At 40.4% G+C, this 26,233-nt stretch overlaps 1 protein-coding gene across 1 annotated transcript; it reads right to left on the bottom strand.

The window, feature by feature from the left end:
* Positions 1–11,145: 11,145 nt before the first annotated feature.
* Positions 11,146–20,901, bottom strand: LOC131692907 (uncharacterized). The gene is given in 4 exon segments (XM_058980294.1): positions 11,146–12,401; positions 12,403–12,608; positions 12,676–12,872; positions 20,712–20,901. Coding segments are annotated over 4 exon segments (1,437 nt in total). The 5' UTR covers positions 20,782–20,901; the 3' UTR covers positions 11,146–11,437.
* Between the last annotated feature and the right edge of the window lie 5,332 nt (positions 20,902–26,233).

Below are 26,233 nucleotides of genomic sequence, written 5' to 3'. Positions count from 1 at the left end.
CTCGTTAATTTTAGCATCACACTTGCTTCCGACAAATCAAAGAGAACACAACGCACTTGCTTCTCCTGTGCCGAAGAGATTTTCTTTTAGATTTTCCTGTTTTTAAATTACTGCAAATTATCCGATTCCTGTGAATCTTTTGCAAAAATTTTTCTCAGCGGCAGTGTCTAGTTATTTCTGGCAGAGGATCAGAGCGCAATTTCGAAAGCACTCGTTCTGAGTGCATGGAAAAAATAGAAGAGATGCCCTTGAGGAGACTTACATTAGCTGATTATTTTTTCTTCTCCGTAATTTCTGATCATCTTTCTCATTTTATGCCACAAAAAACAACAACAGGCCAGGAAGGGTGGGAGTCGACTGTAGTAACTTTAAGGTTATGTGTTTTGGCAATGCAGTCTTCAGTTTACAAAAACACTATTTTGTGTCCATTCGACGTTTCGGACCGTTTGGGACCATTTTAAAGGAATCGATAATGTGTTGTCCGGTGTCTTGTTTTGCACCAAGCGATTGTCATTTGTCTATCCAGATTTAGCCGCTTCTATCGTATCCGCATCGATTTTCGGATCGATGGAATGGCCTTTTTCTCGAAACAGCTCTTACATTTTTTTTTTTTTTTTCAAATTGGCGAACACGACAACTCAAAAACTAATCAAAGAATTGACTTTATTTTTTTATGAGGATGCCCAATATGTGTAGCCTGTCGATGAACCACAGAAAACTGAGTAAATTTTTTCTTCCCCTTATTATTTTGAATAAAAATGATCGAATTTTACAGTAATATATGGGATTTTTCGGTTTTCATGAAGCAATTTTCCGAAACTCGAACTTTTTTCTATTTTTTGTACTTTATCGACTAACTACTAGTCTAAGCTTTACGAAACTTATTGAATTTCTCATATCAGACAATTTTATCGAGAGTTATCGTGTTTGCCACGGCACTCCTCGACTTGGAAATGGTTGGACGTCTATTCTTGGAACGCTCGTATGCGTGGCTTTTTTCGTACACAGCTGTCTTTTTCACACACATTCCAAGCTGTACGGAGCCATCACCGGTAACTTCCTCTGAGTTCTTTTCAGGTAGTTTTGTTTCTGGGGCATTTGGTCACAGAATTGCGATAACCAAATGGGTGATTGAAGGTTTTTCTCCGTATAAGTCTCCGGGTAAACATGGCATCATTCCAGTTTTACTTGAAAGAGGATATGAACACTTCAAACATATTTTAAAAAAAATCTTACTTATGGTCTTGCAACAGGACACATTCCATTAGCGTGGCAGGAAATAATTGTAATATTCATTTCCAAAGGTGGTCGCGTCACTTATGAGGAGGCAAAGAGCTTTAGCCAGATCACTCTGACCTCCTTCCTTCTCAAATTAGTGGAACGTTTAATCGACCACTACATTCGGGATGTTAGCTTGAGCGACCACTCGCTGCATGTAATACAACATACATATCAGCTGAGGAAACTTACTTCCATCCTGTTAAACAATGCTGCCTATAACATTGAAAAAGCTTTTTCGCAAAAGGAATTAAGCTGACAGATTTTTTTTTATATTGATAATGCCTTTGACAACATTTTTTTCGAATCCATTTTGGAAGCAGCACGAGGTCATGGAGTATCTTCATATATCACGAACAGGATACACGCAATGCTTAGCAATCGTCATCTGTGCTCATCGTTAAGACAAGTAGTGATAAGGAAACTCAATGTCTGCGGACGTCCTCAAGGTGGTGTACTGTCCCCACTTGCATGGAACCTTGTCGCTGATGGCTTGTTGAGGGAACTTAATGAGCATGGGTTTCCGAAATATGGTTATGATAACCGATATTTGCATTAACACACTTTTTTTTATTTGAAGCAGGTGTTAGATGTTGTGGAGCAATGGTGTCTTCATGTTGGAATATCAGTCAATCCTACTAAAATATCAATGGTGCTCTTCACGCAACGCAGGATTATAATCGGAGCTCGTCCTTTATCTCTGAAATTATTGTCACAGAATATAGACAATATGGAAGTATTTTGCACTCCCAAGGGAATAACAGACACTTCTCAATGAGCGGATATATCAATACCCCCGAGGGGATATTGAGATAACAGAATAACAATACCCCCGAAGAAATATTGTTATTCAAATACGGCTTAAGCTATAGCTCTTCACCACACTGGATTAGAAACGATAGCATATCCTTGAGTTTTAGCTTTCTGCACATAGGTTCATCTATGTATGATGTTCCGTAATCGAATTCACAGAGGTCACATGAATAATACTTAGCACGCTGAATAGTAGCCATGTGATAATTGAGTTTGCAATGTCCAGTCAGTGCATTGACTAGAATACTGCAATTGTACAATTGGAGAAATGCAGCAAATTCTTTTAAAATTTTCTGTCTCATATCCGGCAGAAAAGACTTTGTTTGAACGCGAGTTTGCAAGCTACGCCAACGCAACAGTTGGCATGTTCGGATGCAGCCCAAGAGCGAATCTTGTGCTTTATGCAACTTATCGACAGTGGTAGAATTGGTTCTGGATTAACGAAGTCAGTCGCAGAGCCAGCTCTAGCCAATTCGTCCGCCCGGTGGATTCTGTACACTGTGAATTTTGAATTTCGGGGTTTCTGGATTTTGTGAAATTTGGATTCTGTTGAATTTGCAGCTTGTAAATGCTCGATATTATAGATTTTACATTCTGTGGATTCTGGATTCTGTGTTTTCTGGATTCTGTGGACACTGGATTCTGTGGATTGTTGATTATGGATTCAGTAGGTACTGGATTCTGTGAATTCTGAATTCATAAGATTCGGGACTCCGTGGATTCTGTACTCTGTGGATTTCAAATGTTGTATTTTTTGGATTTGGTAGATTCCGTATTCCATGTATTCTTGATACTGTGGATTTTGGATTCTGTATTATATGTATTTTAAATTCGGTGGATTACGGCTTCTGTGGTTTATGGATTCTGTTAATACTGGATTCAGCGGATTCTCGATTTTATGGATGCCTGATTTTTTTTGGATTCAGTATTCTGTGTATTTTGTATTCATCGCATTTTGTATTCTGTGGATTTTGGATTCTTTGGATTCAGAGTTATGTGGATACTATATTTTGCGAGTTCTGGATGCCGCGAATTTAATTTTTTTCGAGTGGCGGTTTCTGTGGTTTCTGGATTATGTAGAACCTAGATTCTGTGGATCTGGGATTACGTGCATTCTGTATTCCTGTGATTCTCTATTCTGTGGATTTTCGATGCTAAGTATTCTGGATGCTGTGATTAGAGATGGGCGGGTATGGGATTTTTCGTACCCGGACCCGACCCGAACCCGAATATTATTTTTGTAAGCTTACCCGAACCCGACCCGTACTCGGGTTTTATAAAAATACAAAACCCGAACCCGACCCGTACCCGGGCATGAAAAAGAATCCGAACCCGAACCCGACCCAAACTCGACCCGCACCCGCTGAAAAAAAAAATAAAAACCGTGCCCAACCCGATCCCGATTTTCAATCAATAAATTTAATCTACTTGATTCGAAGGAGTGGGCGAGCCCAAGGCTACATAGCGGTATTTTCATTTTTTATTACGTTCGAAAACTGTTATCCATGAATTTTACAGAACAAAATGAAATGCAATATATGAAAGCATATTTTATATAATTTGAGGTAAAAAATGAGAGACAGTGTCATGTGCCTAATTCAAACGAAGAAAAAGGAACTCCGCCAACTTTCGCCTTCCGCGAACTAGGTCAAGGATCTCCTATTATTACACTAGTAAACAAAATAAAAATAAAATTCTGACCCAGAGAAACTCAAAAAAGTTCTATTTTACAAAAAAAATGAATAACTTTCGCAATTTTCAGCTCATTCAAATAAACAAGTGTTTATTTTCCTTGGATGTTAGCAAGCTTTCAGTTTCCCTCAAAAATAATTTTTTGAATTGCTTTATCTTGCCCAAAATTTTGACCAAGCGCTCATTTTTCTAAAGGAACGAGGAAAAAATAAGAAAAAGTTCAACAAACTCGTAGCAAAGGTCAGAACTATTAGTCGCATTAAAACAAAATGCTCGGACAACCAAAAATACATGCAATTACCCTAATCTTAACATAATAATATTCCATGTCGATACACTTTAACCGTAGATATTTGTGCTTTACTAAACGTACATTTTATTCTAAATATGAAATTTATTTCTTCACTCTAAGTCGAAAACTGTTCTACGGTAAATTTTTTGGATTATTTGGATTCTGGATTCAGTATACGATTTTACATTGAAAATCACTATCAATTTATTGAGTTCAGAAATGCTTATCTTTCGGCATAAATCTTTACATGTGAACTAAACCAGATATGCCATAGTTCCAGATTCCTCTCGGCAACAGCATTTGACATAGAAGCTGCCACTGCGAAACTGTTTTACCTTAAAATCAGGGTATATTTCAGTTTATATGAGCTTCTTTTAGTAAATTTTCGATAAGATAAATTCTTCCAAAAAACATCTAAACAAACATCAATTTTATTCTAAACACGTTAAACTTCTATCCATGATTGTTTTGTAATTTATTAAGTGATCTTACAATTGAAAAGGGTACAATTTATCTGCTTATTTTTGATTAATCGAAATAATCTTGTGTATCCATAAATTTTGTAGTAACGCTAAACGTTTTTGTTAATAAAACCATGAAAAATCTACATGTTTATGTTTGGTGGTTAATTTAGACTATTTTCCTTAAACAGGTCGATAGAAGTCATATCTTTCCCATACACTTGCTTTTCTTTTTGAATGTTGGAAAGATGAAGGAAATTTACAACATTAATACTTCAAAAATGCACGAGGAATTTCACAAAAAACAATGTTTAATGGTACAGCAAAACTTAGATTATGAACTTCCAGTTCAAAACCTATGGATAGTCCCATTCATTCAATACACGCTGACCTATAGGGCGACTGTATGTCATAGGAATATAACGCTTGTTTTAATATTTTTCTACGAGGATAAGTTATCACTTTTTGATATTGGCGGGAAAAGTTCACCCAAACATTCAAAAATATTTATACGGGTAAATGCGAAATATTTCGTAAAAACCCGACCCGACCTGTACCCGGAATAAATATTTTTTTAATGTACCCGACCCGACCCGTACCCGGTGATAACAAAACCCGAACCCGCCCCGATTCCTACGGGTACGGGTTCGAGTCGGGTATCGGGTAAAAATACCCGTACCCGCCCATCTCTAGCTGTGATGTCTAAACTGTGTGGATTTTGTATTGTGTGGTTTCTTGGTTCAGTGGATCTGAGATTATGTAGTTTGTGGATAATGGGTTCTGTGGGTTCTGGATTCTGTGGATTTCGAATTCCTTGGATTCTGTCTTCTGTGTTTTATGAATTTGCAATTCAGTGGATTCTCCATTCTGTAGCTTCTGGGTTCTGTGGATTCTGTATTCTGTGGTTTCTGGATTCTGTGGAACCTCGATTTTTCGAATTTTCGATTCTGTGGATTCTGGATAGCTTTGGACTCAGTATTCTGTGGAATCTGTATTCTATGGAAACTCCATTCTGGGAGTTGGATTCAGGATTGTGTGGTTTATAGATTCTGTAGATTCTGGATTATGTGAATTCTGTGGATTCTAGATTCTATGTAAGATGGGATGTTTTCGACTGGTGATTAAATAATCTAAGGTGAGTTTCGGCAGTAAAATTGAGAATCTATACAATCTAGTCCAAGGTGAGTTTCGGCAGTAAAATCAAATTTCTTTGCGTCGATTATTTCGTTATCTTCGCCAACGTTTCGAAACGCGGTTTGTGCCTTCTTCGGGGCCTATTTATTAAAGGAACAATATGGACATAAAACATAAATAACATAAAAACATAAAACCGAAATTCTACTCACTCGACAAAGTCACAAATCGTTTTGTATACGGGTCAGTTTCGAGTGGGTTAATATCTGAAATCGCTATGGAAGTATATGATAGATAGGTAGGTGAGGAATTGTTCCTTTTAATATATAGAAGGCCCAAACCACGGGTCGAAACGTTGGCAATGATAACGAAATAATCGACGCAAAGAAATTTGACTGTACTGCCGAAACTCACCTTAGACTAGATTGTATAGATTCTCAATTTTGTGGATTCCTTGAATTCTGTGGATTATTTATTATGTAGATTTTTAGGATTCTCATTTTTTTGTGGATTTTAGTTTCTGTGCATTTTTATTCTGTGGATTCTCAATTTTGTGGGTTCTGTATTCTGTGGATTTTGAAGCTCGTGAATTCTCGTTTCTGTGGATTCCGGATTCTGTTAGAAATGGATTTTATGGATTCTTGTTTCTGCGGATTTTGGATTATGTGGATTTTTGATTCCTTCAATTTTGTGCATTGCATGAATTGTGTATTCGTTAGATTCTGTGGTTTCTGTGGATTCTAGATGCTGTGGATGCTGGATTCTAGGGATTCTCGATACTGTGGAAACTTTGTATGTAGATTCTGGATCCCGTGGATTCTGTGTATTCTGTATTTTGTGGACGCTGGATTCTATGGTGGTTTTTTGATTCTGTAAATTATCGATTCTGTGGATTCGGCACGCTGTGGATTTTGAATTCTGTGGTTTCTCTAATCTGTGGATTCTAGATTATGTGGATTTTAGGTTCTATGGATATTTGATTGTGTGGATTATGTATTCTGTGGATTCTGTATTCTGTGGATTGCGTATACCGTGGATTTTCGATTTTGTGAATTCTGGATGCTGTGGATTAAGATATCTATGAATTCTCTATTCGATGGATTTCTAATCGTGTGGAATCTGGATACAGGGGATTTTTGATTGATGAGATTCTCGGTTCTGTGAATTCTGTGCTCAGTGTATTTTGCATTCTGTGGATTCTGTATTCTGTGGATTGTGTATTCCGTGGCCACTCGATTTTAAGGATCCTTGGCTTCCTGGATTCAGCATTCCGTGAATTTTCGATTCGGTTTATGCTTGATTCTGTGGATTCTAGATTTCGTGCATTCTGCATTGTGTGTTTACTCGATTCTGTGGATTCTAGATTCTGTGGATTCCTTCGATTAACTGCATTGTATGAATTGTGTACTCGTTAGATTCTGTGGTTTCTGTGGATTCTAGATGCTGTGGATGCTAGATTCTAGGGATTCTCGATACTGTGGAATCTTTGCATGTGGATTCTGGATCCCGTGGATTCTGGATTCTGTGTATTCTGTATTTTGTGGACGCTGGATTTTATGGTGGATTTTTGATTCTGTAGATTATCGATCCTGTGGATTCTGTACGCTGTGAATTTTGAATTCTGTGGTTTCTCTATTCTGTGGATTCTAGATTCTGTGGATTCTAGATTCTGTGGATTTTTGATTGTGTGGATTCTGGATTCTGTGGATTAAGTGTTCTGGATGCTCTGATGTCTAAACTATGTGGATTCTATATTGTGTGGTTTTTCGGTTCAGTGGATCTGGGTTTCTGTAGTTTGTGGATTCTGGGTTCTATGGATTTTGAATTCCTTGGATTCTGTCTTCTGTGGATTATTTATTGTCTTTTGTGATTTTGCAATTCTCTGGATTCTCTATTCCGTAGCCTCTGGGTTCTGTGGATCTTGAATTCTGTGGTTTCTGGATTCTGTGGAACCTCGATTTTCATATTCTCGATTCTGTGGTTTCTGGATAGTTTTTGGGATCAGTATTCTATGGAATCTGTATTCTATGGATACTCCATTCTGTGGGTTTCGGATGCGGTGGATTCTGGATGGTGTGGATTCTGGATTGTGTGGTTTCTCGATTCTGTAGATTCTGGGCTACGCGGATTCTGGATTCTATGGATACTGGTTTCTGTGGATTCTGGATTTTATGGACTCTATATTTTGTAGATTCCTTGAATTCTGTATTCTGTGGATTATTTATTATGTGGATTTTCGGGATTCTCGTTTTTTGTGGATTTTAGTTTCTGTGAATTTTTATTCTGAGGATTCTCAATTTTGTGAGTTCTGTATTCTGTGGATTTTCAACCTAGTGAATTCTCATTTCTGTGGATTCCGGATTCTGCTACAAATCTTGTTTCTGCGGATTTTGGATTATGTGGATTTTTGATTCCTTCCATTTTGTGCATTGTATGCATTATGTATTCGTTAGATTCTGTAGTTTCTGTGGATTCTAGATGCTGTATTCTAGGGATTCTCGATCCTGTGGAATCTTTTTATGTGAATTATGGATCCTGTGGATTCTGGATTCTGTGTATTCTGTATTTTGTGGACGCTGGATTCTATGGTGGATTTTTGTCTCTGTAGATTATCGATTTTGTGGATTCTGTGCGCTGTTGATTTTGAATTCTGTGGTTTCTCTATTCTGTGGATTCTAAATTCTGTGGATTCTAGATTCTGTGGATTTTTGATTGTGTGGATTCTGAATTCTGTTTATTCTGTATTCTGTGGATTGCGTATACCGTGGATTTTGTGAATTCTGGAAGCTGTGGTTTAAGATATCTATGGATTCTGCATTCGATGGATTTCTAATTCTGTGGAATCTGGATACAGGGTATTTTTGATGGTGGAGATTCTCGGTTCTGTGAATTTTATGCTCAGTGTATTTTACATTCTGTGAATTCTGTATTCTGTGGATTGTGTATTCCGTGGATTCTCGGTTCTATGGATCTTGGTTTTCTGAATTCAGCATTCTGTGAATTTTCGATTCGGTTTATGCTTGATTCTGTGGATTCTGGATTCCGTGCATTCTGCATTGTGTGGTTACTCGATTCTGTGGATTCTAGATTTTGTGGATTTCGGATTCTGTGGTTTTTGTATTCTGCGGATTTTTATTTCTGTAGATTCTCCATTTTGTCGATTCTCGATTCGGTGGATTATGTATTCTGTGGATTCTCTCAATTCTCGTTTCTGTTGATTCTGGGTTCCATGGATTTTTGAATCTGGATTCTGTGTTTTCTGTATACTGTGGATTATAGATGGTGTGGATCCTGGATTTTATGGATTGTGAATTATGTATTCTGTGAACGCTGGATTCTGTAAAATGTGGGTTCTGGATTCCGTATATTCTGTGTTCTGTGAATTTCGAATTCTGTGGCTTCTGGATACTGTGAATTCGGAAGTATGTGAATTCTTGATTCTGTGAATCGTGGATTTTGTGGATTCAGTATTCTGAATTCTGAATTCTGGATTCTGAATTCCGTTGATTCAATATTTTGTGGATAATAAATTTTTAAGATCTGGGTTCTGTGGATTCTCGATTCTGTACATTCTGGACTGTGGATTTTGTGGATCCTAGATTTTGTGGATTCTGGATTCTGTGGACCCTGGATGCTGTGTATTATTGATTCACTGGTTTCTGGATTCGATGGATTCTGTATTTTGTGGGCTCAGGGCAACTTGGCGTCTGAGCAATAATAGACTCTTTTTCGGAATTTCTCTGTTGAAGTGCTGATTGTACGCCACGCAGAATCGCAAAATTTCTGCTTTGAATATGGTATAGTATCTACTAAGCGGATTGGTTTAATCTCATTTCATGACAATATACCACTGGCTCGGCCCTCCAACAAAGAACCGTCAGTATAACAAACTAAGTTTTGAAAGGAAAATTACATGTGAGTGTGAGGTCATTGGGAGCAAGTGTAGACTCATCCCAAGTAACCATTTGGGGCCACAGTCTTGTGTAGCTAGTTGCACGATCTATTGGGTTACTGTGGACTGATAATCTTAAGAGGGTATTCACAAAAAAGTGCTTCTTGTTTAAGAAACACATACAGTGGATTTATTTTCAAGAGTGCCTCTAGAACAGCAGTAGGTGTTGTTGAGAACGCACCAGTCATCGACATCGACACCATTCTCTGAAGATTGTTTAGCTGTCATTGGATTGTCATAACTGCTCCCTTTTGTCACCAAATAAGGCACCCGTGCTCTAGCAATTGTTGTGTATGTTGATCCACTGTATGTACTTGGGTTTGAGTCCCCAAGATTTGCCGAAAGCCCGTCATTAGCCAAATGCTATGCAAGCTTTCTTTATCCTGACATCGATGGTCGCTGTCAAATAAAGTTTGTGTCAAGAACTGCCCCAACGTACTTAACTTGATCTGCGATAATAATTTCAGTCAAAGAACTGCAATGGACGAGCTCCAGTTGCAATCCTTCGTTGCGTGAAAAGCACCATTGATGTTTTATTTGGATTAACTTATAGTCCAACAAGAAAACACTATTGCTTAGCAACACATAAGGCTTGTTGCATGAAATCAAAAAGTGTGTTAATGCAAATACCGGTGATCGTTATGTGATAATCATCGGCGAAACCATACTTCGGAAACCCAAGCTCAATAGGTTTCCTCAACAAGCCATCGGCGACAAGGTTCCATAGAAGTGGTGACAGCACACCACCTTGAGGACATCCGAAGACACTCAGTGTCCTTATCTCCACTTGTCTTAACGATGCACACAGATATCGGTTGCTAAGCATTGCGTGATATAAGCAGGTACTCCATGACCTCGTGCTGCTTCCAAAATTGATTCGAATTACACGTTGTCAAAAGCACCTTTAATATCGAGACAAATTCCTAAACTTAATTGCTTTAGTGATTCATCAAAAAATACTTTTAAAATCTCCACTCACGCTATTTTGTTTTTATCCTCCGTCGCCAATGTAGAATTATTTATTCAATCATGAATCACTCGCACGTGTTCAGTTAGTCGGCCTGATACAAAGTTCCACGTCTTTTTCAGCTCGGAATTGTTGCCAATGTTCGTGGTGTTTTCCCTAAAAGGGCCTACTAAGATTATCGATCCCGACAGTATCCAACGCGGAAAACCGATTGAAATGGTTAGTTAAACGACAGTAATCATGTGAAAAAAAAATAATCCCACATGCAGGAATGGAATCTGCGACTATTGGGAATATGTACCCAACAAAGGAAAAAAAAGTGATTTCGGTTTACTTTTCCAGTTTTTCTTGACAGGAATCTCCGGCGCAAGGAAACTGTCGGAAATGGCACACTTATCTTGACTTATTTTATAAAGCAGATCAAAATTTCGGCGCCCCCTGAATCTTGTCGAGGGCCAACTGCATGCTACGGGTCTGGTCCTAAGATTTTAAGACGTTCAAAATTATCAAAACAATTTCAACAGATTTATTTCATAATGAAAAAAGTATCGCGAACTTCACGAACAACTTCTATTATAATTAGGTCCTCAGCAGTTATCCTCATGGGGAGAGATATGCGAAGACGCCATATTGAGCTAGCGAAATTTCAAAATTCCATAAGCCAGCCAAGTCAATTAACCTTTCTTTGGGAACGCTGTTAATTTTTCACAATGGAATAAAAGGCTCCCAATTCGACGATTTTTTTCTCCGCATATCTCTCTCCATGAGAGTGACTAGCCCTCAGTAATCGTTACAGTAACAACTAAATGTTTCAGTACACCCGGCACCCCACATCCACCGTCTTACGCTCAATCGTTCAAACAGTTCTGCGGTTGTTTGGTACCCCCGAGAACAATCTCCCCTCGTTTCGAGAACTCCGTCCGGGACTGCCGAATAGTCATCTTGGTGGTCTCAGGCAGCCATCGGTGGAAGAGTCCTGCCAAAACCAGCAACGGAACTCCACAGATCATCATCGCTGCTCCTTGGTATACACTGTCACCAAAATTCCACGAAAACACAGCCACGGTGATTATAATCTGTAGAACGTTTTCCAGCGTATGTACCGCTGCAATAGACGCAGCCTTCTTCTTCGTGTTGAACGCTTCCGAGCTGTAAACATCGGGGACTAAGGTTACCCCGGAGGAAGCCACCACTTCGTAGGTCAACATGATGGCGATTGCTATATCTGAATTGATGTAGTCTGCCACCAGATAGATCAGTCCCATAACCGCAAGAATCGCACCGCTGGTTACCGTCGACAAAAGCATGGGTGCCTTTCGACCGAATCGGTCGATTACGAACAGAAACAGTGCTCCCATGAATGTCCGAATCATCATGATCATCACGGCAGATATACTGTAGTCTTGAAATCCGAAAAGTTTATCCAGAATGTGTAACCGCGTCAAGTTCAGCAACATGTTGAAGGATAAGACGGAAGCTACCTTGCAAAGCCATAGTAGAATCAGCGGTCGCAAATTCCCATCTTCAAAAATCCATCGAGACGTTTCCTCATCTTCCTGAACCATGGTTTTAAACTCGGTGTAATCGTTCCGTATTTCCCATGTTTCAGTTGACTCGTTGCGCAGTTTCATCATCGACTGAATAGCTTCCCGATCTCGTCCCCGCTGTATCAGATAGACGGGTGATTCGTACGTTAAAAACTGAGCCACGGCAACACCCGTGACAACGTAGACAAGCCCCAGTATACCGATGAGCCGGTTCGGATCAAAGCTTTGTCCGTATGTAGCTATCGGACTAAAAACGCCATGAGTCACCGATCATTAGACAATAGCTCACCGCTGACATGTTCAGCCCACGCAGTTCCTTGATGGCCACTTCGCCACCGTGGATCAACACGACGACGTAGGCAATTCCGTGAGCTAACCCGAAGAGTACGCGTGCGAATGCTACCGATACGATGTGTTCGGGAAGCGCGATCAGCAGGATGCTGGCGACGATGGCCAGCACCGAGTAGACGTTCTGCAGAATGTGAAATGGTTAGTTGATGATATTTTTTTGGTTAGTTTTAGCGAGAATGTTAACTCACCGAAAGGGGCTTCTTTTCGTAGCGCTCAACGAGCAAGTACCCGGCTAGGGAACCGACGATTGCCGCCATGTAGAAGGAGATCGATGCCAGCAGGATTGTATTGCCGGAATGATCCAGAGTCCACGTTTGATTCCGGAGGTCCATGTTGAATATTGTGGAACCGACCAGCATTCCGGTGGTCATTAGGACCATGGTTCCTGGAAATAGGTTTGGTAAGGGTAGAGAATAGTTTTTAATTGGGTTATTAGGCCTTCATTTTGCTCTATTAGTAGGTCGGAAGGAGAAGCAAAGATAACGGCAAAATCGGAGAGAGGAGAAAAAGCAGAAGCCGTACTAGTCAAAGTTATTGACGCGACGACGTATTCAGCGTTCCCCAAGAAGGTCAGAGAGTATCAGGAGCTGAGGGATTTTGGGTAAATACGTGGTAAGAACCACGCGAACCCAAAAAGGTGACATGCTTTTCGAGTTGGAGGAGAATCCCACTAATATCATATCGACTATGGAGGAGATTATTACCAAATAACTAGGTGAAGAGGCAGAAGTTAAAACCTTAAGCCCAGAGACGGTGATTGTGTGCAAGAACCTGGATGAGATCACTACGGAAGATGAACTAAGAGAGGCACTGAAGCCTGTCTGGAGCCGCCCACGAGTGAATAAATAATCGAAGAAATGCTTCAAGTGGTTGGGCCCTAGACACTTGGCAGGGGTTTACAAAGGTCCGGATAGATCCAGGATGTGCTGGAAATGTGAGGAGACTATCTTGTGAGAGACTGCACGCAGAAGCCGAATTGCATACTTGGCACCCCAGTGGCTTCAAATACCCTGCCTACAAGAGGGCGACTGCAGGCCAAGATAAACCCAGATAAATCTGAATCGCTGTAGCATCGCAACAATATGTGACGTCGCTTCGATTGCAGAGTCGTATCAAGTCCCTCCTGATAACGGTAACTGGGTGACGAATAGAACAGAAGCGGCTGCGATACAAGTCATGGGAAGATTCCCCATTCAAGAAGTGGTAGAAAGCTCATACGAAGGCTTCGTGATCATCAAAATCAAGGGCGTCTTCGTGTGCAGCTGCTGCGCTCTTCCAAAGTGGATAGTGGAGCAGTTCAGCCTAATACTGGGGCAGTTGATCGGCCAAAAGACTGTAGTCATTGGTGATGAGTTCAACGCCTGGGCAGTGGAGTGGGATAGTAGAGTAACCAACACAACAGAGTGTATCCTGCAGGCAACTCTATCGAAGTTAGACGTACGATTGTGCAATGAAGGTGCCGTTAGCACATTTCAGGGAGACGGGAGGGAGTTTATCCTCGACGTCACATTCTGTAGTTCTTCAGTGACGACGAACATGGATTGGTATGCGAAACGTATACGCATAGCGACCACCAGGCGATTCGTTACCGTATTGGTCATTGGAACCCTGCTGCAGCCCGAAGAAGGATTCCCGGGGAACGAAACTAGAAGACGAAAGCCTTCAACGAAGACCTTTTCGTTGAGGCACTTCGTCTGGACAGCGGGATCGAGAACGTGGATGTGGCTGATCTAACAAGGAGGATTGTGATGCCACAAGGCCGCGAAAATTAGAGCCATACAATAGACGGGGTCGAACGACACGCACGCTACGCTACGCAGTGCTTGGCTCGAAGCCAGAAGTCCCCTAGTAACAATTAAGGTTTTATGACGCTCTGGAAGCCCTTCTTTAAACCTAGACTACACTTGTAGTGTGCTATAAAACTAGAAATGCTATTTGGGTCGGGTTCACAGAGCAGTTTCGGACACATATAGAAAGGAGCGCAAGGTTAGAGTCTCTTTAAAATGGTAGATTAAGCTTGGCTAGCTAGATTGGCACAAGGAGCTGTACCGAGAAATAGACGCCAATCCGTGGAGCGACGCGTACCAAGTCGTGATGGCGAAAATGACGGGTTCGTCGACGCTAGCCGAAATATGCCCGGGTAAGCTGAAGATAATCGTTGAGGGTCTCTTCCCGAAGCGCTATCCAACTACCTGGCCACTGACACCGTATGGCGAAAGCGAAGGAGCAAACACAGACTAACGGCGATCGAAGCATCGAAGCGACTGAAATCAAAGTAAGCCTCCGGTCCGAATGGAATACCAAACACGGTACTGAAAGCCAAGATCCTACGGACATGTTCAGGACGGTGTTGCAGAAGTGTCTAGATGAATGCAACTTCCCCGAAATGTCGAAGGTACAGAAGCTTGGTGTTTGGTAGATACACTCGGAAAACTCCTGGAAAGAATCGTTCCATATAGGTTGACAAAATGGACGGAGGGCGAGCGCGAACTCTCCAAGATGCAGCTCCGATTTCGCAATTGAGAAGCGACAGTGGATGCAATTCGGACAGTGCTCGAAAGTGCCGAGAAGGCATCTGAACGGAGGTGGAGAGGAAATCGATACTGCGCTGTGGTCACGATAGATGTGAAGAATGAAGCTGGGGAGTCGCCGACGCAGCGATGGACAAAATCATGGTTACGGGCTATCTGTCCCAGATCCTGAAGAGCTAGATCCAGATCAGAGGGATGCTGTCAATGCGAGTGACATCGGGTGTTCTTCAGGGCTCCACTCTCGGTCCAACTCTTTGGAACGAGATGTACGTTAGGGTCTTAACACTGCGGAATGTAAAAATCGTGGGTTTCGCGGATGAAGTGTCACTAACGTTGATTGATGAGACACTTGTTGAAGTGGAGGTGTAGGTGACGGAGACAATAGACGCGATCGAGAACTGAATGAATGGGGTCAAGCTGCAGATAACTCCCCACAAGACAGGTGTTGTTGGTCAACAACTGCAAAGTGGTTCAGCGGATGCAGATCGAAGTTGGAGGGTACGTTACTGCATCGAAGCGTGCACTGAAGCAATGGGGACTGTTCATCGACGACCGGTTGAGCTTCAAAAACCACATCGACTATGCTTGCGAAAAGTCGGCGAAGGTAACGAACGCAATAGCGAGGATCATACCAAACGTCGGAGATCTAAGAGGCAGTACAAGACGTCTGCTATCTAGTGTTTCGTCATTGATTCTGCGATAGGAGGATTCCGTCTGGGGCGCTCCGCTGAAAACCAAGCGGAACCACGAAAAGCTGAACAGGTCGTTCCGGTTGATAGCTGTATGAGTCGCGAGAGCGTGCAGAACGATATCCTCGGAGGCAGTATGCCTTATAGCCGGGGCGATGGCGGAGAGTATCGGGTGCTTCAATCGAATAAACACCAGAAGCGTGAGATTCGATGGCGAGGTGGCAGCAGGATGTAACCTGACAGGGTCGTTACTCCTAGCACTTATGAGACCCCCCTCTACACTTCTCAGGGAAGGCTTGCGATCGCGAACTATTGCCAAGAAAACGCTTGTTTGACCTTCAAGTAAAAACCCACTATATTTCCGGAAATCGATGTCACTTTTTATTCTTCTGTTGGTTGAGCACTTTTCCCACTTTCATAAGCTACTCCTACCTCGGATGCCGAAGGTGGCACTACACCTGCTGTTGTTTCGGGGCCCCTTCTGCTACTGCTGCTTCGCCGTCGTGCTCAGTGGTGTTCACAGTTTCCGTCGTAGCTCGCGGGGCGGCCACGGAATCTACGTTGGTTGTTAACGGCGTCTCGTTGCCTGCAGAAGGACCTTGGTAACCCTGCTGTGCTGGCCTGAATGTGGTAACGTATCCAGGCAGCTTTTAGGAGGCCGATAGGAATGGCGTCGGCCTTGACTCCGCGATGGCGGTCGCAACTATATCGCGCTTTTATGATGGTTGACGGGTTGGGGAACTCCGGCGGTCTAGCACGCTCTGGAGGTTTCCTAGGGTAAAACCGAAGGGTCCTGTTGGAACAGTTGGGGTAGGACTTTAAATATTGCAGTGGGTACGGTCGGGTTGGTATGGGAAGTTCTACTTGGAAGGGCCATTACCTGGTTGTCTTCTCCTTATTCGCTTCCTCTTTCGTCACTTAAATGCTGCTCACTGCTCAAAACTTTATCTTCCACTTAAACTTTTCGTACCGCTTTGCTAGGTGGTTACCAGGCTAATGGTGTTTTTAGTCCTGGTCGTTCACCTCGAACCTCGACCGTTGACCCCTCAGTCGTCCACATAACCACTTGTTACAAGGAATAGAACAATACGCAGAAACGAAGGTGGACGGACTACGGCTTCTTCAGGATCCATCTTCATCGATTTGGGCCCGCATCGTCACCATTGTCCCCAGAGTGTGCGTACGCCGAGGAGACACCGGAGCATGTTCGAAGGTTCGAAGCGACACGCAGGGAGATGCTTGAAACGGAAAGATCGGACATCTACCCGGATAATGTTGTCTCTACAGAATGACAAGCGACGTAAGCACGGGGAACGCGGTCAACAGGGTGGTGACGCAGATCATGATAGCCTTGCAGCGGAAATGACGTGATGAACGGTTTCGGGAGACCAATGGGCACCGGGAAACTCCGCCGTAGTAGGCTAGATTCATCACCGGCAACTAGTCGAGTAGACTGCGAAAGAGAGTGTGGGTCGTCGGTACCAGTTGGTCAGATAGAAATATATCGAAAGCCAAAAAAAGAATCGGTAGCGGAAGAACTTCCTTCGCCTGGGACTTTTCCGTCGACGGAGGCTAGGTTCACCGCCGGGCCCTAGACTGAATAGACCGTCAGTCGCGGGTTATCGGGGCACCAGCGAATCGGACGCCCTACTCCACCGGAATCGCTGAACTGATCTCGGCACCTGGCCGGTTGGTTAGGTTTCGGGAATTGTCCGTCGGAGTAGGCTAGGTCTATCGTCGGAGACTAGACCGAGTAGTTCGTGAACAAGTCGGGAGCTCAACGAAGAAGTGGTGCTAAATGGCATGACAAGGGCGCCAAAGGGAGCCGAGAAGTAATGTTGAATGACACAAGGGAGCCGAAGAGTTCAGTAAATTAGACAATTTGGGGTTTGTCTCCCAGATTGTAGGGGAAGAACACTAATTCTCGATAAACAGCTAGCTTTCCTACCCAAGTAGCAATTGCAACTTGTTGAAAGTTTTAAATGTTGCACGACTGCTACACAATATTTTTTATTGTTGAATATATTTGAAAATAATTTCCACGGGTTTTTAAACTGATTGTGCAACTATGTAACTATAGAGTTGGCCAATCGTGTTAAGTATGCAAACATCAATAACAGTTGTGAAACTAATCAGAAACTTTGCTAACTTGCACAAACAGTCTAACAAGTTGCAAATGCCTCTTTGTTTGCCATTCCACCCTAAAACAGAACTGCCCAACTACCGAGTGCTCGACAAATGGCACAGCTATTGTTTTCATTATTTTGCTGCAATTAGGAACATGTTGCACAACATACAAACAAAGTGCGCTTTTTCCATAACATAGTTGTTACCAAGAGAGTTACAAATACCATACAGTAACAAAGCGTGCTGCTTGGGTACTTATAGAAATGGCTACTTTGTGTAGATGGTCGAAAACTGGTGATGTGATGCTCGAATCCTGTTGAAGAAACTAACTAATAAGTAGTTCGATTAGAGTGTGAACTATGGGCATATAAAAACCCCTTCTCCAAGTACTGCAGTAAGATAGTATCGAGGAAGAATCAGGTTTCGCTCAAGAGTAGTTGTATTAGCGGTCGGGTGGCTGCTCAAACCCAGAGTTGTTGGTTTTTATACTTTTTTCCTGTTCTGGGTGTTTTTGAACATTTTTCTACTCTCTAACAGACACAGACACACACACACACAAACAGACATTGTTCCAATTCGTGAAGCTGAGTCGAGTGGTACATAAGACTCAGCCCTCAGGATCCCAAAAAAATCTTGAAAGTTTGAGCGAATTCTATCCAGCTTTTTACGTGTCATAATGGCGGTCTAAATTGTTCAGTTCGTAATACGCTTAATGGCCCTTTTTTGACAATAATCGTTTACGCCAACCACCCAGTGAGATTTAAGTCATCCTACGTTAGTCCAATGCGTTTGATGTTTGTTCAATGAACGCCCGACATCTTCAAATGGGCGTTGTTGTCAAGTTGGCGTAAACGATTATTGTCAAAAAAGGGCAATTAAACGTATTACGGACTAAACAATTTAGACCGCTATTATGACACGTAAAAAGCTGGATTTATTTTATGAGAATGTAAAACGTAATTTTACGTATAAAACAAATAGCATAAAAATGACGCACATCGCAAATCGGAATGCCTGATCAAAGTAAGTCATTCCTTCCAGCACAATGACAGGAAGATATCGAAATGCCAGAACACTTCTGTTGACGTTTTCAATCGGGCTCCTAAATTAAAAAGTTAGATATCCATTATTTCCTGTAACCAACACAAATAACCAATATCATTTTTAATTCGCAGAATGAAAACGCAAGCCATGCACAAATGTAATTGTTATCAGCGTTGATAACAGCTCACTGGAAATATTATCTATAGCACACGTGAATGGTGTTTACACTCGTGGTAGTAAACCTAGTGAATCGTTGACAGTTGATAAAAAGATTTTCACCGTAAGAGCAACGAATGGAACTCAATCGTAGCAAGCTGCTTAAACTCTCGAATATACTATAAAAGTTAATATAAACTTATCCAGCTGCGTTGGTATTGTGCCGGTATTGACGTTTGAATTGGGAGGAAAACAAACCGCTTCTGGGTTTAAAAGGACGGCGGTAGTATAAAAATGCGAGATCTCAGTGTGCGTATTTTAAACGTCAAATATCTCAATAATTAAAGACTGACATATATTTCATTAACCTATACAAATGATAAGCGATAGAGGATACAGTTCCACTGTCATACGAAGGTAGCAAGCTGTCTCCAGATTTTGGACAGAGTTGCCAGTCTTCTTACTATGTCTCCGATACAATGAGCAAAGCAAGGTTTAACTTTTTCGCACTGAGGATTTAGAAAATAGTGCTAGTATATTTTCTGTTTCTGTCTGTGTTTCTGTCTACGATTTTTATTCATTTTCTAACAGATACTTCCGGTAAGCAATTAAGCATTCAATAAGCTGAAAGACCGAATAGGTCCAATGAATACAATTAAGATTTCTGACAGCTCATTTACAACCACAGATGCAAACTCATTCAAAGGAAATTGGTTTGTTTTCATCACGAAATACCTAACCTCAATCGGTTTTTGCAGTGTAAAATATTTTGTTTTCATCACGAAATAATTCGTTTTCATCACGAAATTTTTCAACGGGAATATAAAGGTCAATTTACTCCAGATGGTAGCAGAGATGTTTTTGCTTGAACCCGAAACTGAGTCAAGTTCTAACCCCAACCGCTGTCAGTTCATACATTTTGACAGCAGTTGGTCACTGCACAGTGACGTCATGCTCTAAATGTGACAGGTGGTGGTCCTGTTGATTACATTTTGAACTTAGAGATTATTCGTATTCTCAAAATTAAGCATTTAAAATTTATTGGGAATCATGTTTTTAGAAGTACAAATGTTCTCATGAGCGCCTTACAATTAAATTGTGCTATTCCCTACTGTGCGAAAATGTATATGAAAGATCTAATTAGTGAACTAATTATTTGTTTATCAATTACTTCTAGTGTTCTCTGAATCGGTAACTAGTTTTGCGGTTAAATTTCTTGGTAATTAATTATTAGTACTAAGCTTATTTCAATGGAATTCAAATTTGTTAAGTCCAAACTGTAAACAAAAGTACCAGCACTTGTCAAATTTGTGAGGTTAAGGCATTTCATACAATGGTCAGTTGGGGTTTGAAACTAACTGAGCTTCACTGCAAGCAAAAACTACATAAATTAAGGTTTTCGTGCATGCCCTAGTTCGACCGGAACGACACTTGGTGCGCTCTTTGTTTACTGTTGTTCATTAACTGTTTATAGATTTCCAAAAAAAAAACAACTGATCTGCCACAGTAAACAGGGAGCGCACTAAGTATTAAACCAGTTATCAAACTGGAACACGAAATAGTAACACCAACGCCACTTTGTTCTGGACGCAAGCACTGGCTACTCTAATAAGAACACAAATTTGTAATCAGACCCTCCCAGTTTACCACCCCTTGTAAAACCTACTATGTACTAACCTGCCGCCAGCGTGTTGGACTGCGGTTTGTTCTTCTGGGTCATTTCGACCCATTCGCCACAGCCACCCATGATGCCGTCGAGGGTGGTCTTTCGTTGGTTTATTTCGCGTCTGAAGTTCGAATGTCACTTTTTAATAAATAATCTTTTCGAGCTCGAATAACTGTGGCTCGCTGCGTCATGCGCTGGTAAATCCCCCTGACTAACTAAAAGAAAACGATAGATATAGAAGCTTTTGCTTTGCCTGGAAGGGTTGTTCGATTCGATGCTGTTATCATTTCGTGAAAAATGCACCATCTAAGCGCTCACTGATATGATAATAAACAATAACCCGAAGCGACGATAACGCTGAGTTGGTGATTCATTTTGTTTTTGATTAGCTGTCGTATTGGGCGATTAATAGTGTCATTATTCTCAAGTGTTTATGTGAAAAGAAATTGGTTGCTTTGTACACGTAAAAATAAAACAACCAACAGAATAATTTCTTTTAACTTAAATCTAGGTACTTTTGAGTTGAGCGTCGCTTTCGCACTTATTAGTGTTGTCAAAAACAAAACGAGAGATTCGGCTCAGTCGAGGTCTTCCGTGCAGCAAGGTACTTTTGAGCTGTTTGGGGTATACTCAAAATTAGGTAAATTCAATTTAAATTTAAGTAAATTAACTCAACGTTGAGTTATAATTTTTGCCGTAGTTAAATAGAAACTACCTTCAACACGGTTTACCTAATTTTACCTTCCTGCACGATACCACGAGATTAAGTCAAAAGTACTCAATTTAAGGTAGTTTTTCGGTGGCGTGCATTTTACACTTGTATAACGATGGAGCTATTCAAACAGGGTTGCTATGATTAATAAAAAATCCACTTGTTTTGAAGTCACGCTACTTCTTTAGTTAATAACTTTTCTCAACGAATTTTCACAAACTTACAATGTTCCACAAATGTGTTCAGTAGAAGAATACCTTTAGAAATATATAGTGTTCTTATTAATTGATTGATGAGGTGATTTTTTAAGAATTTATTTTCAATTTTAACTGATTTTTCATACTAATTTTCGTATAAACTTTGAAATTTTTGGAGGGTCCGTAGACAAAACTGATCGGTACAAAAATTTGCACAATTACTAAGGATCATAAACGGAATCAGTTGAGCCTGGTGGCGCTAAAAGTCAAAAATTGAACCCGTCTAGTGACCACAGGCCCGATGAGAGGGGGGGTCAGCCGGGGCAATTGCCCTGGGGCCCGGGTCGTGTTTGGTGGCCCGAATTTTTATCCGGAAGATGGGTCTGGTATTCATAGAAGAGCAAGAAAAATAAGAATTGTAATTTCTTTGTAATTATTCACCCTATTAAATTGTCATATAATGAAAGCGGAGAAAAATTTGAAAGACATTTTAATCTAATAACTTGAGAATTCGAAATTGTGGATACCAGAGCTTTATTTTATATTTAACTTTTTTCCTTTTTTATTTCGACTATGTTAGTCACATTTTCTTTTTACATTTTAACGACATTCAATTAGCTAGAGATTACTGGGTAGGGAAATTTATGAAAATTAGAGCCATAGTACTCAAGTGAGAGCAAGGATGTGAAGTAAACAGATCGGAAAACTAGAAGTGGCAGGGTCATTAGAACAGGCTTAATATCGTACGGGCTTAATCTTTGTCTTCTGTTAATGAGGGTCGAGCTTAGGCAGTATAACTACGAGTCACCCGAGTTCACTAACATGTGTCCTGGTATCGATAGACGTGTCCATCTTTACCGTGACAACCGACGATATATTTAACATTTGTTAAAACAAACGTTCTTAGAGGAGTTGTCTACTTTATGTACTAGGTCAACAAAACCGAGTTTTTTGTTAGAATACTTTACAAAACGTTCAGAAGCCAATTCAATGTATTTTCGAAGAGAACAGCGCCAGACAGAAATGCAAGCACACGGACGTATCCGTCCTCTTCTGCGTTCGTTTCTTTACTGGTGGAACCGGTTGTTGGATTGCAGACACTGGGAGTATTTTATTGAGTGAATATTTGTTTCTGTAAGGTTTGGCATAAGATAACGATGTGCTGTTAGCGGTTATAGTAGGCGGACGTTTCTTAGCTACTTCTGTACAATGTTTTAGGTGGTGCAGTGTTTTTTGGAGAATTTGCGCATAGGAATCTGCCCTGGGTGCAAAACCGGTGTTGTCTGATGAGATGTTCCATGTTCGGTTAATATGCATAAAATGGTTTTGTAAAAAGGAATTAGTTTGTTCACAAGCATTCTCACCACAGGAAAAGGATTAGAATTACCCTGGAAAATGTTCCTCAATGTTATTAAATCCATTTCTCCGTACCTTGATATAAACTTTTTTTTTATCGCCATGTCAGGAGTGGGCAGAGATAAATCGTGTAAGCGCACCTGTTTAGAGCCGTTGTCTATATATACGGGGATGCTTTAGTTAACGTTGCCGCATTCGTTGGCGTGTTGTATGTTGTTTCGCGTAACGAATGACTGTGATTAATGTTTTATATGGAGCAATTGTAGGATATTAGCTCCTGCCACATTGAGCACCTTTTTCACTTTTAGTAATTGTTTCACTTCTCGAATAGCTGGTCTCAAAGAACATTTCCAAAAAAAACAATAGCAACACAATTTATCCACAGTGGGGCTAGTTTTTGCAGGGGATCTATGGCGGAACGATTTTAGCTTGGACTCCGGGAGGGATGAGAAGGTAGACTGACCTTAATTAACCGGTAATTGAAATAAATTTTTATTTGTATATTTGTATTTTTATAGAACGTTAAAATATTTTTTTCGCCAAAAATGCTTTGTGTTAAGATGGAACACTAATTTTGGGCGTCGCTAGAGATGTTTGTGATATCCATAAGAAGCCAATTGCTATGTGCCAAATAAGGAAATCAAATCAGTTCAATTCAGTCACCAGTACTAGCAGTCGTTTGCCCGCTGTACTCGCAGTTGTTTTATTTGCGTTTAATTCCTTATTACTGCGTTCTGTGTCATTTTTGTCTATTACTGCATATTCCAACAGCGTATTAAAACCGACTTCTACATTAAAACGTCACATTCCTTTCCAAAAAAACCTTCATAAAAGCTATGATTAGAAAATTGTCTCGGTTGTTCTATATTTTTAATCCTACAACGGTTTTATGGGGTACATTTGTACCCCAGAGCTATTTGCAATCCCTGTTATTCCGTTACGGTTTATTTTAACTGCAAGCAAACTTTATCATAAATCAATTTGATTATTAAACTTCCATTAAAGCTGGTGCAACCTATTTGTTTCACTTAAATAACCTAACAGTGCCTGTTTAAAATTTGTCTGGGGTACAAATGTACCCCACAAAACCGTTTACGTTAGTGTTTTATCATGTGTATATAATTCGGAAAATTTATTATATCTTTTTTATAAGCAAAATATCGATACATAGTAACTTGCGTGAATTTGTATAGGCTTCAACACTGCTGAACAATTAAATCTGTTATTTGATTTAATAATGCTACTATAGCAAAGTAACTAGAAAAGGCGCTTGGATCGTAATCGTATTTTTTGGTTTTGATGTCAAAATATGATTTGTATATAATATGTACTACGCACCACTCAATTCCTCATCTTCTGTAGCCCAAGTTCTGGAACGTACAATGCACTGGTCTGTTCCTTCATCGCCTATTTTAACTTCGTTACTGCATATTGCTGTATATTTACTGTTTGTATTGTATTTGTATTTGGTGTTCAAACAAGCATCGGAATAAATGCACTTTTTGGTCGGTTTTTGAATTATTTACTATTTGTTCAAAAGGCAATTTAATAATATTTACAACGCCGTATAGATAGTAAAAATCGGTTAGAAGCTTCCGAAGTTATAGCAATATTAAGGTTAAAAAGGGATGTTGACGTATTTTTAGGACGAATTGTATAAAAATGAAAATGTGCATAAAAAATTTGCAAAGCACGATTATTTTTGAAAAGGCTGCTTTGATTGGCTTATTTTTGAATAAAACTATCTAATTTAATTATAAATTCAATAAAAACTAGGCATATTAGAGCGGTTTTAATTCTGGGGTACGAATGTACCCCACAAAACCGTTTACGTATAGAAAAAGTTACGAAACCGTTGTAGGGTTAAACGAGAATTACGAGCTGAATTTGCTACCATATTCTTGCTAACAACAAAAGCTAAAAACTGCTCCACCGCTACCAACAGATAAATCTACCCGTGTATCATTTTGTCTAAACCACAGAAGCAAAATATCGTAGGGGAGCCCGGGGCTAGTTGGCGGTTGAGGTATGTTGGCGGAATCCCTTTTTCTCTGTTTCAATTAGACATATAGCGCTGGCTCTTCTTGTGTACCTCAAGTTAGGTAAAACCCGTTATCCAATGTGTTTTTGTTGCAAAACGATTTGTTTGGTGGAAGTTGTGGGTGATATTGTGTTTTCGAGTATACCACGTAAATGTTCTAAATTTTAAATGCTTTGCGTTATTTAGAGTGATTTTAAATCTATTTCCCGAATGATTATATTTTTCGATAGCGCGTGAAAAGAGCATCCGTATAGATATTACATCTATCCACAAACAAAAGTAATTTTTTAAATAATTTTTAATAAAATATGCGGTTGAGGCAAGTTGGCGGTGCTGCACGTGGGATAAGTTGGCGGTACTATTTACAGTGCAATAAAATCATGAAATATTTTTATTTCTGGAATTCACTCCAAAGTAAGAAAATCTTTTTCTTGTGTATCTCGCCAATGTAGGAGACATTTATTCCGGCCAATTGCATAAAAAATTTCGAAAATTTTCTTTTGTATAGGGAGTACGCGTCAAAGTCAAAATTGCGGGGTATTGAAACTGAAATATAATGTCGGTTAATATACAGTTTTCTCGAAAAGACATTCAGCACGTTCCAAAAGGACCCTTGAAGTAATTGAATCTCCATTTGATTGCTTAGTTTTTGGCGTATACCCACATACCGCCAACTTACCCCGGGGCCGGGGTAAGTTAGCGGGTTTTCCGCGTCAAATATTTTTGTCTCTAAAAATGGAGACAATGAGTCAAACACTTTAAAAAAATCGGCGATAAAAATTGAAACCAAAAAACCCCGCCAACTAGCCCCAGTCTCCCCTACTTCAACCTACTGTGTCGAACGTGAATAAAAATGAATGACGATCAAAGCGGGAAATGGCCGTACTGTGGTCAAACTGTATTCCTGTTTACTTTTCGAGGTGTCCCTTAAAATCACCTGTTGGAGAAGTTAAAAATATCAAATTTGCAAATGGAGGTAAAGATGATCAATGTCTATACCTTACAATTTCATAGTTGGACATAGTTTACTGATTATTTTTCAGACTAATAATCAAGTAGAAGCGTTTATTGCGCAAAATTAAATATATCATTGAATGTGGCAACATGAAGTCAGTACCTCTGTATATATAAAGGCGATGACACAAACGTGGTGGGGAGTGGGCGTAGCGTATTGGTAAATCGATTGCCTTGTACGCAGCGCACCTGGGTTCGAGTCCCGACCCCGCA

This window comes from Topomyia yanbarensis, chromosome 3 (assembly GCF_030247195.1).
Source record: "Topomyia yanbarensis strain Yona2022 chromosome 3, ASM3024719v1, whole genome shotgun sequence".
Lineage (NCBI taxonomy): Eukaryota > Metazoa > Arthropoda > Insecta > Diptera > Culicidae > Topomyia > Topomyia yanbarensis.
This window is presented reverse-complemented; position numbering and strand designations above follow the sequence as displayed.